Consider the following 16,076-nt stretch of genomic DNA (forward strand, 5'->3'; position numbering starts at 1 on the left):
AATTTACTTACATGGTTGAAATAAATTACTATGTTTATGCAGGCCACTGGGAACCAAAATTTGACTGTTAGCTAATTTTCCCATGTGCCCTGAATTTTTTAAAAGGTAACAACTGTAATACCAGCAATATTGATCTTATAACATACTATCTCCCTATTACTAAGTCTTCCCATAAAGTCTTCTGAAGACTTCTTGATAGCTTTGCTTTTTCCAAAATGGCTTTCTAACTTAAATATACAACTTCTGGATCTGCTATTTAGAGAGAATTTGTGTTTAAATGCATTTACAATTACAACTTAGTAACATCGTACAAATTGAAGTATTTTATTTGAGGTAGATATATCCATTTCTATGCAAAGGAACATAGACTTTCTGGCCTCTTGCAATTTAATTAGTGCTGTCTTATTTTTTAAAAATGAAATGTTTGATGATTGTGATTTCTGGAATTTTGCTTTACATGAGACTTTCCCAACATCTGACTTTTTCAGCATATTACACTGTCTTTAAAACCAATTCTGAGACTCCTTATATAACATAATTTGGGCCCCTTTAAATGTATTAGAGCTCTAAGCTTATTCAGAGCAAGGTTATTTCTGTTGGATGACTCTCTGCACCCACTAGTCATTTTCCTTTTTAAAATATTTGACCATAATATGTTCACGTAAGTTGACTTGTCTGCTTTAAGTTAAATGCTGAAATGTGAAGATGATTTATTATGACCATTATAAGAATAGGATTATCTTAGAGAAGACCTTTTGGGGACCCTTAGTGCCTAGATTAAAGAGACTTTTTAAATATTTAATGGTTAATTTAGGTCAAATTGAATGAATTTCTGTCACTTTTTAAAATATATATTTTATTGATTTTTTTACAGAGAGGAAGAAAGAGGAATAGAGAGCTAGAAACATAAAATGAGAGAGAAAATTGATCAGCTGCCTCCTGTACACCCCCTACTGAGGATGTGCCCGCAACTGAGGTACATGCCCTTGACCAGAATCAAACCCAGGACCCTCCAGTCCACAGGCCGACACTCTATCCACTGAGCCAAGCCGGTTAGGGCTCTGTCACTTTTTTTGAGCAGTAATGAAATATAAAGTATTGCAACAGCCCTGGCCAGGTGGCTCAGTTGGTTGGAGCATCATCCCATCCATACCCAGGGGGTCCTGGGTTCCATTCCTGGTCAGGACACATGCCTAAGATTGCATGTTCAATCCCTGGTTGGGATGTGTACCAGAGGTAACCAATCACTGTTTCTCTCTCACATTATCTCTCCCTTCCTCTCGCTTTAAAAATCAATGGAAAAAAACAAAATATTGCAAAAAAACTTTTAGTTGAAATGCCAAAATATCTGCATCCAGATTTGTTATCTTTTTTAAAGTAAACCTGTTAGGGGGTAAAGTCCACAGATCATTTTGGGAACATTTTTTGAAGGACTTTCATGGTTTTTTCACTTTCCTCCACGGTGACAAAATATCTTTTGAGAGCAAGTTTGATTTTTTTATAGTACTCACATATCACTTGGAGCTAAATTTGGCAGAAATGTAGTTGATCAAATTGAGAGCTTCTTTGAGAAATAAAGGGTAACTTTTGAAAAATGATTTTCTTTGGCTTTTAAAATTTTTTTTAAACTCTTCAAAAGGTAAGTTAATAGTTTCCCGAAATAATTATTTTTAATGGATATCACTTATTTATATGGTATATTCTAAAAACATTGTTTATCAAACTTGTTATTTTATAGTCACTTCTCTTTTTGTTTTAAAATTAGGAATATAAATTATTTTCAACTAGGATAACAAAGAAATAGAGATGATCTATTTTATTCCTCCTGTATTAGTGTGTGTGTATATATATATGTGGTACTTTGTAATCCTAATTTTAAAACTGGATCCCCTGTAGGGGGCATGCAGGAGGCAGCTGATCAATGATTCTCTCTCATCATTGATGTCTTTATCTCTCTCTCCCTTCCTCTCTGAAATCAGTAAAAATATGTATATTTTTTAATTATATTTTACTGCTTTTTAAAGAGAGGAAGAGAGAGGGATAGAGAGGTAGAAACATCGATGAGAGAGAAACATCCATCAGCTGCCTCCTACTGGGGATGTGCTCGCAACCAAGGTACATGCCCTTGACCGGAATCTAACCTGGGACCTTTCAGTCCGCAGGCCGATGGTCTATCCACTGAGCCAAGCCGGTTAGGGCAGTAAAAATATATTTAAAAATAAATAAATAAATCCATACAAATGGATTTATATTTTTGCTGTTGTCACATATTTCTATGTGTATATCTTTTGTTTTCTGGTTAGATTTATTCTCCTGACCATACCAGCAGTAGTTTTCCATCAAATCCATCAACACCAGTTGGATCACCCTCACCTCTCACAGGTAGGCTTTTGTTTTATCTAACTACTTAATAACATGTAGGGGCTACTTGGAAATATTTTTAAATAATTTTTTAATAAAATCCAGTAAAATTTCATGAAAAATATAGATTTTGAGAAAGTATGTAAACAGAGAACTTTCCTCTTGGGTTCATTTTTTGAGACTATTGAAATACTTGCTACTCTTGAATTTTTCATATCTTCTCTCATTCTTAAAATAATTTGTAATCTCTAAGGATAATTGTTTTAACAAGATAAAAATAAGGCTAGGCAATTGGATGAAGGCAAAATATGGAGAAGGAAATAAATCAAAAGTTTTCATAAGATAACATAGAAAATAAACAAAGTAATCTATTTAAAAGTACATGTAACTTCTTTCTTCCTTGTTTGCTCCATTTCCCTATACCATGTGTGCTACTCAAAAAATGAATTCGACTCAAAAAATGAATAATTGTTTTTGCTAGATAATTTGTCTTTATTTTTAGGTTCAATAAGTTATTATTTCATATATATGTAAATAAATTCCTGGGGAAAATGTTGGGTTATTTTTGCTAAGGAAAAGAACTCTGTGAATGTAGATAAATATTGTTAGTGGAGTTAAATAAGTGGCTCAGATTTGCTGTATGTGTTTCTTTTTTTTTCACATTAGCTTTAACAAGTTTCAGATATATCCTTCCTACAGTATAAATTTGTTGCGATACAAATGTTATTGTAAATAGGAATGTTTAGGTTTATTAGGAATAAAAATTATAGGAAAATGTTTAATATCTGTTAAGCTATAATTTAAAAACTTAAATTTTATTTTCTACCAGTATTTGGAGAAAAACTATGCTGAAAAAGAAAGGTATTAGTTCTGAGGAAAGCTATTAGGCTAGTCAGGCAAATGGGTAAAACTTGCCATATTCCTCCAACAGTTAACCTCAGAAATGATTCTCTTTTCCTGTTCAAGCCATTAGTTAAGTTCGTGTGGTTTTGTTGTTGTTGTTAAGCCTTTTTTGCATTGTGCAGGATTTCTGAAAATCAGGGCTGTGGTGTATCCAGGCCCTGGCTATCACCTGTGCTGTGTGTGTTAGCCAGTGACTCTGCTCCGAGCATTCCGATGTGGAGATGATGAACTGCTGGCAGCTGCTTTCAGCTATTAGCAGGTTCTGCCACTTTCTCAGACACCATGGCTTCAGCTGTCTAGTAAAAGTTGAACAGCTGTTCCCCACATAGACTGGACTATGAAAGACCCATTGATTTAAAGTTGTTGTTTAACAGAGCTGAAATTACCGGAAGAATGATGTAACTTTAGCCCTAATCACCCTCTTGGCAGAGTTTTACTGAAATTATCAGTATCATTTTTGCCAGAGCCTGTTTCACTTTCTCATCTGAGGTGCTACCTTAGCCCTTACTATATGTTTCCACTGCCTCTGCTCCACTGCCCAGTGAGATAGCTATAAAAGTGTCCTTTGCTTTTCATTAACACTGGATAGGAAAGCAGGCAACAGAGGAGCTCAGCATCTATGAAGTGACATCAGTAAAGTGGAAAATCAGAGACTTAGACATTTTTCAAAAAAACGACAGACCAAAGTCGAATCTCACATTTCTCCCTCCATCTTTAGTTGATGTTTAATGGGTGGAGTCCTCTTTTCTCCTTAATTCAGCTGATTAATGAAAAATCTGTGGACTGTTGAATTGTGTAATGAAGCTGTTAATAGGCTTTTAAATTAGTATTCTAACCAAAGAAAAATACTTTTGAAAGGGCAAACTGACAACTGATTTTATGCAGGTGTATCTCCCATCTCCTGTGTCTAGTGATTCCTTTTTATCACCACACACACACACACACACACACCCCTTCTAAACAAAAAGACGACTCTGGCAGCAAGATAGAAGAGAAGAGTGACTGTATCTATTACAGTTGTCACTTGGGAAGACATTAGTATTTGAGTTAAGTGAATGTGTTTACTAAGGGAACTTGGAAAGCAGACAAGCAAAACCATATTTTGACTTTCTTTATCTGCTTCTTGAATATAAGTGAATAAAAGTTTAATAATTTCAGTACTCAATGGCAATCTTCAGAACATTCACAATGAAAATAAAGAGGAAAGAAAGAATTCCTCAGTTTTGGTTAGTTTAATCAATAAGATACTTATCTAAAGTAGGGTGCTCAAGATAAACTTCATGAAGAGAGTAGTATTTTAAAAGGAGGTGAATAGAAGTCTCTGGTTATAAAGGGAAAAGCATAACAAAGATGCAGATGTAAAAAAGTGTGTGACCTGTTCCTCCAGAGCCATTGAGATGACTGATTATGAACTCTTCATGTGTGGATGTGTGAAGAACTAAGATGGAAAGGTTGGCTGGGGCCAGATTGTGAAACACACAGCACTAAATGCTACCTTAAGGATTATCCAACCTTTCCCAAGCATAGGGGAATCTCATGAATGTTTGAGTTTAGGGTGCAATTACAAAGGGAAACAACTAACAAAATAAGAAAATGCATGGTAAATGGTCTTAAGATTTTCTCTCAGCCACACAAAATGTTAGTATCAATTCTTTAAATTTATTAACCAATTTTATTAGGCAAAGTACTTGCTAAGTCCCACTCAGACGAAGAACAGATCAGAAACATTGAGTGAATTTTAGATTTAGTGATCAAAGACAGTCTGCCCTGATTTTCTAGCTGAGTAATTTGATGCTGTTGTCCTGGTCATCTAGCTAGCTTGTTATCTGGAAGTGGTCAATAAATTTTAATATCAGGTAGATTTATTATAACCTTGAATAAAAGCTAGCTCTTTGGGGTGCTCACTAAAAAGCCCAGGGCAGTTACAGAAATTAACTATATTAATAGTTGAAAGCTTATGCCTATCTAATAAAAGGAAGTAGGAGCCCAAAACTTCTATAAGGGCATTATGCTAAGTGAAATAAGTCAGACAGAGGAAGATAAATACCATATGATTTCATTTATAAGTGGAATCTAAAAAAACAAAAATAAAATAAACACTGATACAGAGAACATATTGATGGTTGCCATATTGGGGGATGTGGGCAAAAAGGGTGAAGGGATCAAGATGTGCAAATTGCCAGGTATAAAAACAGTCATGGGGATGTAAAGTACAGCATAGGGAATATAGTCAATAATATTATAATAGCTACTAGAGGCCCAGTGCATGAATTTGTGCATGGGTGGGGTCCAGCTGGCCCGGCCCCAATTGGGCCAGATCAGGGTCAGGCCTGTTGGGAGGAGGAGACGGGGGGGGGGGGGGGAGTGTTGGCCGGCAGGCCTGCCCTGATCGGGGCCCAATCAGGGCTGGGCTGACTGTGGGGCGGGGCTGGTGTGGGGTGCAGCCGCAGGTGGTTGGCTGGCTGGCCCTGCCCCTGATCGGGGTGGTGGGGGCCCATTGGGGGTGAGGCCAGCCAGGGGGAGGGGCTGCAGGAGGTTGGTTTGGTTTGCTGGCCGCAGTGGGCGTCATAGCGACCAGTCATTCTGGTCGTTATGGCGTTCCGGTCACTGGCTTTTTATATATATAGATATATGATGTCAGATGGGTACTAGACTTACCAGGGTGATCATTTCTTAAGTTATATAAATGTCTAATCACTATGTGTATACCTACAACTAATAATATTGTATGTCAACAGTAATTGAAAAATAAAAAATTTTTTAAAAACCTCTATATATGTTACCACCAGATAACAGGTGACAGTGAAGGAAAGGGGGCAACATCCTAGTCTCTAGGACAGTGGTCGCCGACCAGTATCCATGGACCACTGGTAGTCTGTGAAGTCCGGAAGATTGGCAACCGCTGCTCTAGGAAACCCCTGAGGTTTTCAGCCTTTGCACTTTTTTTTCTTCATATTTGTGCAGTGATGCTACAGTTGATGATTACAAGCTAAAGATACCAACATATTCTAAATTTAATCTATGTATTTTATTCACACATAGTTTTTTTTAAAAAAAAAAAAAAAAGATGTCCAGAGTCAGAGGTATGCTAGCTAGCATTATGGTTTGTTCCCAGAATTTGAATTCCATTCACAGCCCTAAAGGTTTCATCCTTAGTTTAATAAGCCATCAATGGGCCAAAGTTGTAAAAGTCTATGTGTCTTTTTTTTTCACTGATTACACAATAGATCTACCATCAGGAAGAAATAATAATAATGTCCCATAGTCAAAAAACCTCTAGGCTCATGAAATGAGAGCTTTCATATCTTTGATTGGCCTTGTAAGACAGATTAAAAACAAAACAAAATGTGTGCATGTGTCATAGTCAGGGATTATAAAATTAATTAATAGTACAGATCAGCAAGAATGAAGGTCCACTAATTCCTGTATCCACTAAACTTTCATGCCCCCCTTTGAGTTTTGCCAGCCATAGGATTGACTTCTACTGAACTAACTGTAACTCTCTAGACATCCCCTTTGTTACCAATAGCATGAAGTTTTAAAATGACCAAGTGGGTTCAAGGAGCTCTGACCATGAAATTTAACTTGGCATTTTTATGGAGTTCAGAAAGATAATAGTGATTTTATCATGTATTTTGTTTTAACCAGATATATCACAGTAGACAGCCCTATCTTTAATAAAAACAAAATAGGTTTGAATAGATGTGTACTTTTCTAATTTAACAAATTACAGTTTGGAGATAGACCTTAGCATAGTTTTTTCCTATAATGATTAAAAAAATAACGAATTTTGGTGATTTCTTTCCTGAGTAAATTTAGTGCACACATCTTACTGTTCAACACTAAGCTAGTGATGAAACAGAAAAATTGCATGTTTTGCAAAACAGATGTGTTCTAACAATTCTGAGGTGTTTAAACATAAAACTTGAATTAATATTCCACACAAATTAAGAAATGTGATGATCAGGCTCCTGTCACAGGCTGATCACCCAAGGGGGTTGGGAAAGATGGAGCAATATGATTGAAAATAAAATACTATAAGCATTAAGGGAAACTATTTTTAAATAATTTAGGGTTCTTTTTTAAAATAGATTATGATTAACCTCTTATTTACATAAAAATTCATAATTCTCCACCAGTGCTTTGAAACTAAGGTACTTAATCAGTAATAAAGTTTTGGTTGCTTGTTTTTATATGAATTGTTCATATAATCAGTTACTGGTTTACTGGTTGCTAAATTCTACTTGTTAATTATAAAATTAGTCTATAAGCTTCTGTTTTAATGAGCAATTTTATTTATTTATTAATATATTTTTATTGATTTCAGAGAGGAAGGAAGAGGGAGCGAGAGAGAGAAACATCAGTGATGCGAGAGAATCATTGATCGGCTGCTTCCTGCATGCCCCCCACTGGGGATCAAGCCTGCAACTTGGGCATGTGCCCTTGGCTGGAATCGAACCTGGGGCCCTTTAGTCTGCAGGCCGACGCTCTATCCACTGAGCAAACTGGCTAGGGCAATGAGCAATTTTAAATTGACCTTTTTTGTGTAGTTGGATTATGATTACATTTGTATGTCTAGCAGGAAGCAATTATTAGTCCTCAAAATAATTTGTAATTTGCTTACAAGTAAAGAAACAACACGGTTATCTGATGAAGTATATAAAACATACACTTTCTCTTACAATTTTAGAATTTAAAATTTTTCTGTATGATCACAACAGTACATATATAATTAGTTATTAAGAATGTATGTATCCAACTTTTCAACTTGCAAAGCATATGTGATCAATGATAATGCAATTACTAGGTTATTCAGCTAAGGTGAAATATACAGATGTTTTTAGTTTCCTAAATGTGGCAAATTAACCTGCAACATTACAGACTCCAGTAGAACATAGTTTAAAATTAAGTTAGCAGTAAATGAGATAAATTAAGCAAACCTTAACTTTGCCAACTTCAGATTTCTTATGTAATTTGGGTTGTCACTAAAGCTTTTATTAAGAACCAGTCCTATATAATAAAGAGGTAATACGCAAATTAACCCTCACAAGATGGCTGCCTACAACCAGGCCGGCAGGGGGGTTAGTGAGGGATGACCAAATAACTGAACAACAGGCTGCATGGGGCGACCAGGCCAGCAAGGGGGCCATGAGGGGTGACCAGGCCAGCAGGGGGGGCAGTTGGGGGTGACCAGGCCAGAAGGGAGCGGCAGTTGGGGGCAACCAGGCCGGCAGGTGGGTGCAGTTAGGGCCAACCAGGCCGGCGGGGTTGGGCCTTTAGGGGCTATCAGGCTGGCATGCAGAGGCAGTGAGGGGTGATCAGGCCGGCAGGTTTGGCAGTTAGAGGCAACCAGGCAAGCAGGCAGGTGAGCGATTAAGAGCCAGCAGTCCAGGATTGTGAGGTGGATCCCGAATTGGAGAGGGTGCAGGCTGGGCTGAGGGCATCCCCCTCCCCCGTGCACGAATTTCATGCACCAGGCCTCTAGTAATATATATTTAATAGAATGGTCTGTTGTTTTATATAAATAACTTATTTTCAAATGCACAATCATGAAATAGTTAAGATTTTTGATCAGTTGTTCTTTTTCCTTTTAAAGTTGTTTGGTAAGACCATTAAAACTGTATTCTCGCCCTAGACAGTTTTGCTCAGTGGATAGAGCATTAGCCTGAGAACTGAAAGGTCTCAGGTTCCATTCCGGTCAAGGGCACATGCCTGGGTTGTGGGCTCGATCCCCAGTGGGGGACTTGCAGGAGGCAGCAGATCCATGATTCTCTCTCATCATGGATGTTTCTATCTCTCTCTCTCTCTCTCCCCCTCTTCCTTCCTCTCTGAAATCAATAAAAATATTTTTTTTTTAAAAAAAAAAACTGTATTCCCCCCAACCTATGGATAAATTACTAGCTTTATTTTTTCTTAAATTTTTTTTCCTTTTTATTCCTTCTACTCAAAACTTACATCCTTTCTTATTTCCTGTCTTCAGTTTTTATTATATTGGTACTTTTCTAAAGTTGAAGAATAAACAAAATTTAAGGAAAATTTTATATTTCCAAATTAAATAATGTGCTTTTGGTATAAATTGTGTTGGGAAAGTTTTTAATGGATAATCCTAAGTGCATTTGCAGTCATTTGAAATTGTTGCATTTGTGCATTACTAAAGGCGCAAGTTAATAGGACCCTTTAGAAAACAATTTAGCCTTATGAATTAAGGATCATAAATATGTTTGTACCTTTTAATTTAGAATGCTACTTATCTTCAAGATATTTTCTCTACTTACTATTCGTAATATAGTAATATTCATTTACTATTCATAATAGCCTATTGAAAGCAACCAAAATGTCCAGCAGTGAGATAAAGTGGTTAAGCAAATTATGATCTAAAGAATCAGATGAATATTAATGTAGTCAGTCATTAATAGCATTATTTTAAAGACTATGTAAAACCATGGGAGGGACAGAATTTTAAATTATGTATACTTTAAGTACATTTTATGAAGATATGTTTGCATAGTGACAATCTGAAGAATATGCAAACATAAAGTTATGTTTTAAAGTACTAGTATAGGATTTTTTTCCTCTTTGTTTTCTCAACTCCCTTCACTGTTGTATTATTAATGAAAAAAGTTTTTTTAATGTGTTGGGCTTACAAGAAGCCAAATACTATGCTGAAGGCTGAACAAAAATTTTCATATAAATTTATCTTTACCCCCTTGAGAACATTATCAAGAATTCTGGAGCTAACCAAGGTGTGAGTATTTGGGATTTTGTTTTAACAGGTACTAGTCAGTGGCCTAGACCTGGAGGGCAAGCTCCTTCATCTCCAAGCTATGAAAACTCACTCCACTCCCTGGTAAGAGCCTCTTAGAAACATACAGGTCGCTTTTATCTGATAGTATGCAGTTCTTTTTTATTTTATTTTTTTTAGTAAATCTTGAGAGTAACAATGAAAAAAAACAGTAGGATAGCATTACACACGAATTCTTTGCTAACAAATGGCCTGATTTAATTGAACAATATAAGATACATTGGGTGTGCCTTTGCCATCTGTTCTTTGAGACATTAGGCTTCTGGTCTAAGGACAGCTGGTGTTAAAATAATGTAATGGCATTTTTGTTTCTTTGAAAAATATAGGGCTTAATTTTTCTATACTTTTGCATTTATGTATAAGAGGAAACTTAAAAAAAAAACACACACACACACAGACCAAGTAAAAGCAAGAAAATTAGTCCAATAATGGAAAATAGTTGTATTTAATGCTTTCTTATATGATGTATAGTTTAGTACATTTCCATTAAAAATTTAAAATGTAATAGCCATTATTTTTGTCATGAAGATTATTATTTCCCATGTTTTGTTTCTTAAAAAAATGTCTTGTGTAAATTGTACAAGTAAAAATGTTATTTAACAAACAAATAAAGCAGTAGAATAAAGGAGCCTGTCTAGGTATTTAGCGTGAAGAATTTGTGGTTGAATGTTAACTACTGTTGCTTTTCTTTGCTTACCACAGAATTACAAAATATTATAAAAACAAAATAATGACTTGATGGAATGCAAATAGAAAAGTTATTTTTCTGTGACTAATAAAATATTTTAAATTAAAGGAAAGTTTTCTTCTCACATATTTTGAAGCATATATAAGCTATTTAGATGCTAACCTTATCACTTTGCTATTAAATTCCAGCCTTCTCATACCTTAATACAAGTAGATCTCACAGGTCTTCGCGTTAACTTTACTAACATGTTATGCTGACATGCACATCAGCTATTTCCTCATCTCTTTTGGAGTTAATCTTAACCTGTGCTTTGCCTCCTGTTCTGTCTTGACTTTGCCAGAAAAATCGAGTTGAGCAGCAACTTCACGAGCATTTGCAAGATGCAATGTCCTTCTTAAAGGATGTCTGTGAGGTACTATTTCTTTTAGATGGTGCCTTTTTTCTGTTTCAGTTCGTTATAATTCCTATTATCCATTTAAAATCTTCAAGCCTGTACAGACTCCAAAGTCTTTTAAAACCAAACAATGACCATTTCCGTTTTTGTAACAGTGTAAGAGTAGACTTTTGTTCGCTTATGTTGTTGAGAATGATTCTTTTTAAAAGAGCTCTACTAGCATGTGCTTTTGATTTTTAAAAATTCTAATATGTTTGTGTATGGGGCATGTATGTATCCACAGACAGACTATCATTTCCTCAGTTTTGTGAAAGAGAATATTTGGATGTGTTCACTATTTCAGATAGGTATGCTTTATTCACTTAAAATCACAACTGAAACTTGATGGATTGGAGAGTGTGTCCCCAAATTGCCCTCATTTCAAAGATCAGTATTACAGTACCCGTTATCTTTTTATCAGCTATAATTATCAGACAGTACTACAGTAGCATTCATCTTTTATAGAAATTAAAGAAGTAACTTCATGGTAGATTAGTAAATTGATTTTATAAAGCAGTGATTTGTTTCTGAAGCTTTGTTAATTTAGTATAGTCTACTTTGATTATTGATTTGTAGTGCAGGTTTCACTTGCTGTCTTCCATATATCCCAAAGTAGGAAACATAGAAGTTTAATGAATTTAATAGCTACCAGTAGTAACCTCCATGTCTTTTTTCAATCACTCCAGCAATCTCGAATGGAGGATCGTTTAGACAGACTGGACGATGCTATCCATGTGCTGCGGAACCATGCTGTGGGGCCTTCCACCAATTTGCCTGCCGGTCACAGTGATATACACAGTTTATTGGGACCATCCCACAATGCACCAATTGGGAGCCTCAATTCAAGCTATGGTGGATCAAGCCTTGTTACAAGCAGTCGATCTGCTTCAATGGTAAAATAGTGCTCTTTTTTTTTTTTTTTTTAATAATAATAACTCCCAAAGCCTCTTGTCCTAAATGTTTTTGGGGGAGAGAGGCCTTTTTGAAGGGAAATAGAGTGGCTTTTAAGAATTTCCTTTACTGTCCTGGGCAGGGTCATTGGCTGAGCATTGGCCCTTAAAATCCTTCTATATCATGTGCAAAAAGCAGAAACTTTCTACAGATATCATTTTAGCTTAAACTTGGATTTTTTTTTCCAGATGCATATAATTGTTAGAAGAGTTTTTGCCCTGAAATGGTGTGTAGAAAGTCTGAATAGCAACAGCAGTAAAGGAAGACTGGATTTCAGGGGTTCTGGTCTAGAAAATCTGTTTATTATAGTTTGGAACCAGCCTTTACTAGCAGAAGGAATGTGAAATTATCTGTACAGGTCCATATTTAAGTTTTATTCCCAAACGAAGGAAAAATGTGGGGGTAGTTTTAAAAATGGCTGTAATTTAAGTGACACTGAAAGGAAATAATTTTAGATTAATCCCCAAAGAGAATAAAATAACTCAGTTCATCTTTTTTAAAATATGGTAATTCTTTAGAGGAAAAAAAAGTAAAATTCTATATCTATGCACATCACAAATTCTATGTTGAATGTCTTACATTATTTTTTGAACCTGCTATTTAATTGTTACCATGCGTTTGCATGTTTATGACATGTTTTCTAAGATTCATTGCATGGTGTGAAATATTCTCCTATGAAACAGATTTCTAGCTGTAAGCCATATGATCAAGGCTAAAACTCACCTGTCATCAAAATAATTAGGTGCCCCAAATGCTGAAGGCTTGTGTTCTATAAAATAAGATTGTTTGCAGATTTTCACATTCACATGTCAGACAGCCATCAATGTTCATTTTGGAGCTGCTGAGGTAAACATCAAACAAGGCAGCCTGGTTTCCTGAGAACTGTTTTCAGTAACATGGTGACATTAGATATAACTTTATATCTTAACAACCAGGTTGTTTTTGGAGGGGCGGGGGTAGGGGTGGGTAGTAATGTCATGATATCTTGAAATTCACTCTTCTTTAAAGTTAGTTTTTGCTGCTATTGATAAGCTAATAAATGTGTGAACATTTATAAATTGTGAGACTCACAGAAATACTTATTTTGTTGAAATATTATCTATCCTTATTTGGAAGGATGACTAGAAAATCAATATATTCTAATCCCAACTTTATCTCTACTGCAACATTTGCAGTTTTTACTTTTCTCACCTCTTAATCATTTTTTAATTCTTCACCGTATATAGATTACTGTTTATATTCCAGATTATCTGCTATAATATTTAATATATCTGACTCTTCCCAATTAAAATGGGTGTGACTGTGTTCCAATAAAAGTTTATTTCAAAAAACGGGTTCCTTTATTTGTACAAAATAGAACCTATGTGGGGTTTTTTGTTTTGTTTTTGGGTTTTTTGTTTGTTTGTTTGTTAATCTGCACCTGAGGATTTTTTTTCCATTGACTTTTAGAGTAAAAGAGGAGGAGGGGGGGGAGAGAGAGAGAGAAACTCAATAGGGTGGGGGATCGAACCTGCAACCCAGGCTTGTGCCCTTGACCAGGAATTGAACCTTCGGTGAGTAGGCCGATGCTCTAATCACTGAGCCACGAAGGCCAAGGCTAGAAGGTAGTTTTTACCAACTTTTTGTTTGTTTGTTTGTTTTTTGTTTTAGTATTTACCAACTTTGGATTGAGTTGGGAATGGATTTTTTTTAAATCCATTCCTTCAAAGCCATCTAGAAACCTAGTACATTTTAAAAGGATGTGTACTAATAAAGGGGAAATTGTTTCATTAGATATTGCCCTGAAGCTTTTAATTAAGAAAGTAGCCACATATATCCTCTAGGAATATGCTGCCTACTTCAGAGCATAAACAAAAGGGCTGCCAGAGATATTCTTTAAAAAGGAAAAAATTCAAAGGAATCAAGAAAAAAAAGAGTTTTCTGTAATATGTGAAGAGTCTGGCTTAGTCTGAGCAGCAGCATTAATACCACAACAACTAAGCCAAGGTATTGCTTAATGTGTCCATCAAGGTCTTCCCTTCAGTGCTGATAACTTTCTGAGAGGACACAGAGCTGGCAAAAATCTGCTAGACATCAACTATATCCTCCCCATTCAGACACAATCACTAGTAGAGGTGGAGATGTAGATGTTTTTGCCAGGCTTACCCTCAAAATATAAAGTGTTAACTTATAAAATCTGACACTGTCAGGTGAGTCAATATTTCACCCGTCCTCCTGAAATGAACTTTTTAGCCGTGAATCCTCAGTTCTCAGTTTCAGCAAAATGGCCAAAGGATAGAATAAAATAAAGATCAGTCTGCCGGTGACTCTCCCAACTAAGTCTTAGTCATACTATTGAGTAAAACTCTTTTGTGTTTTTTTAAAATTATATTTTATTATTATTATTGACATTATTACAGATGTATCCCCCATCCTCCCCCTCTTTGACCCCCTCCACCCAAGGAGGAAGACTCTTATCCTAGTGTCTCTATCCATGTCTGAGGATTTCCATCAGAACCCACCTAAATGAATTCAACTCTTTTCATATTCTCGGAGGGTGTGTGATTTGGGGAGACATATTGTTGTAACTATTGACAGCTATCTCTGAGTTATCCCCTGCTTTTATTCCATATATTGTAACTAAAAAATGACACAGTTTTACATTCTGGCATTACTTTTTTTTGTCTTATTTAACTCTCTGGTAGTTTATATACTTTTCCTCTGTGTGATCATAAATTAGTATTTATTTTAGGCTACTAAAAATGGAGGTCATGTGGCCAAAATTACAAAGTAACCACAGAAGTATCAGTTTATCAGCAATTCTATATCACCCGTAGAATTTGTGAGGTTGCTACTCAAAAATATTTAATTTTCATCATTCTATTCATTTTCTGCAGAGATAGAATTATTCTAATAAGCATAAATACTATTTCAATAACTCCACAGAACATTCAGATAATATTTTTGTTGTAATGGATTTTTGTTCTAATGGGCATTTATTGTAAATCATCCTAATTGCAGGTTTTAAATATGATATTGCTTTTTTCCTAGAATTTAGAAGAAGGTCAGCATACTTTCCCTATAAGATAGTAAATATTTTCAGTTTTGTAAGCTATATGGTCTCTGTCACAGCTACTTAACTCTGACTTTGTAACATAAAAGTGAAGTCATAGATATTATGAAAACAAATGGGTGTGGCTGTGTTTCAGTAAAACTTTATTTACAAAAAAGGGTTCCTTTATTTACTAAAAAAATAAAACAAAACAAAAAACAGACCAGACTTGGCCTACTGGCCATACTTTCCCAATACCCAATGTAGAACATAAATTATCTTCCCAGTTCAGGAAACGAGGGTTAGCAAGCTTTTTTTTTTTTTTTTTTTTTTTTTTTTTTTTATTAGCCTGAAACTTTTTGCTTATATTGTTTTATTTTATTTTTTTTAACATGTCTTTATTGATTTTAGAGAGGGAGAGAAACATCGATGTGAGAAAGAAACATCTATTGGTTGCATCCTGTACATGCCTTTACCAGGGACTGAAGCCACAACCTGGGCATGTGCCCTGACCAGGAATCGAACTGGTGACTTCCTGATTCATAGGTCGACACTCAACCACTGAGCAACACTCACCAGGCTACTTATATTGTTTTCATGAGTAGTTTGGGAGTTGTATTGAAGCAGAATATTTGAGGTGAGCCAGCCTGTACTGGGAGTGGAAGAATAAGAGTTGATGGCAGGGTAAATGTGGTAGAGGGAGCTCAACTCCCAGCCTGCAATGCTATCAAGATTACTTGTGACGTAGCCCTGGCTGGGTGGCTCAATTGGTTGGAGTGTCATCCCGTACACTAAAGGTTGCGGGTTTGATTCCTGGTCAGGGCACATACTTAGGTTTTGGGTTCAGTGCCCAGTCAGGTCATGTGCAGAAGGCTACCAACCATGTTTCTCTCTCACAGACTAAAAT

The 16,076-nt window shown here is 35.7% G+C and overlaps 1 protein-coding gene across 20 annotated transcripts in view; it reads left to right on the forward strand.

Annotated features, from left to right (window-relative positions):
* Nucleotides 1-16,076, forward strand: part of TCF12 (transcription factor 12) — a 349,545-nt gene that overhangs the window by 312,957 nt on the left and 20,512 nt on the right. For 17 of the 20 annotated variants that reach the window (XM_036302507.1, XM_036302496.1, XM_036302615.1 and 14 more), the window contains 4 exons: nucleotides 2,304-2,382; nucleotides 10,038-10,111; nucleotides 11,095-11,166; nucleotides 11,874-12,080. In XM_036302507.1, the coding sequence (XP_036158400.1) occupies nucleotides 2,304-2,382; nucleotides 10,038-10,111; nucleotides 11,095-11,166; nucleotides 11,874-12,080 (432 nt within the window). The remainder of the gene's footprint in view (nucleotides 1-2,303; nucleotides 2,383-10,037; nucleotides 10,112-11,094; nucleotides 11,167-11,873; nucleotides 12,081-16,076) is intronic. The other 3 variants (XM_036302527.1, XM_036302658.1, XM_036302640.1) reach the window with 1 other exon arrangement.

Source organism: Myotis myotis, unplaced genomic scaffold (assembly GCF_014108235.1).
Source record: "Myotis myotis isolate mMyoMyo1 unplaced genomic scaffold, mMyoMyo1.p scaffold_m19_p_1, whole genome shotgun sequence".
NCBI lineage: Eukaryota > Metazoa > Chordata > Mammalia > Chiroptera > Vespertilionidae > Myotis > Myotis myotis.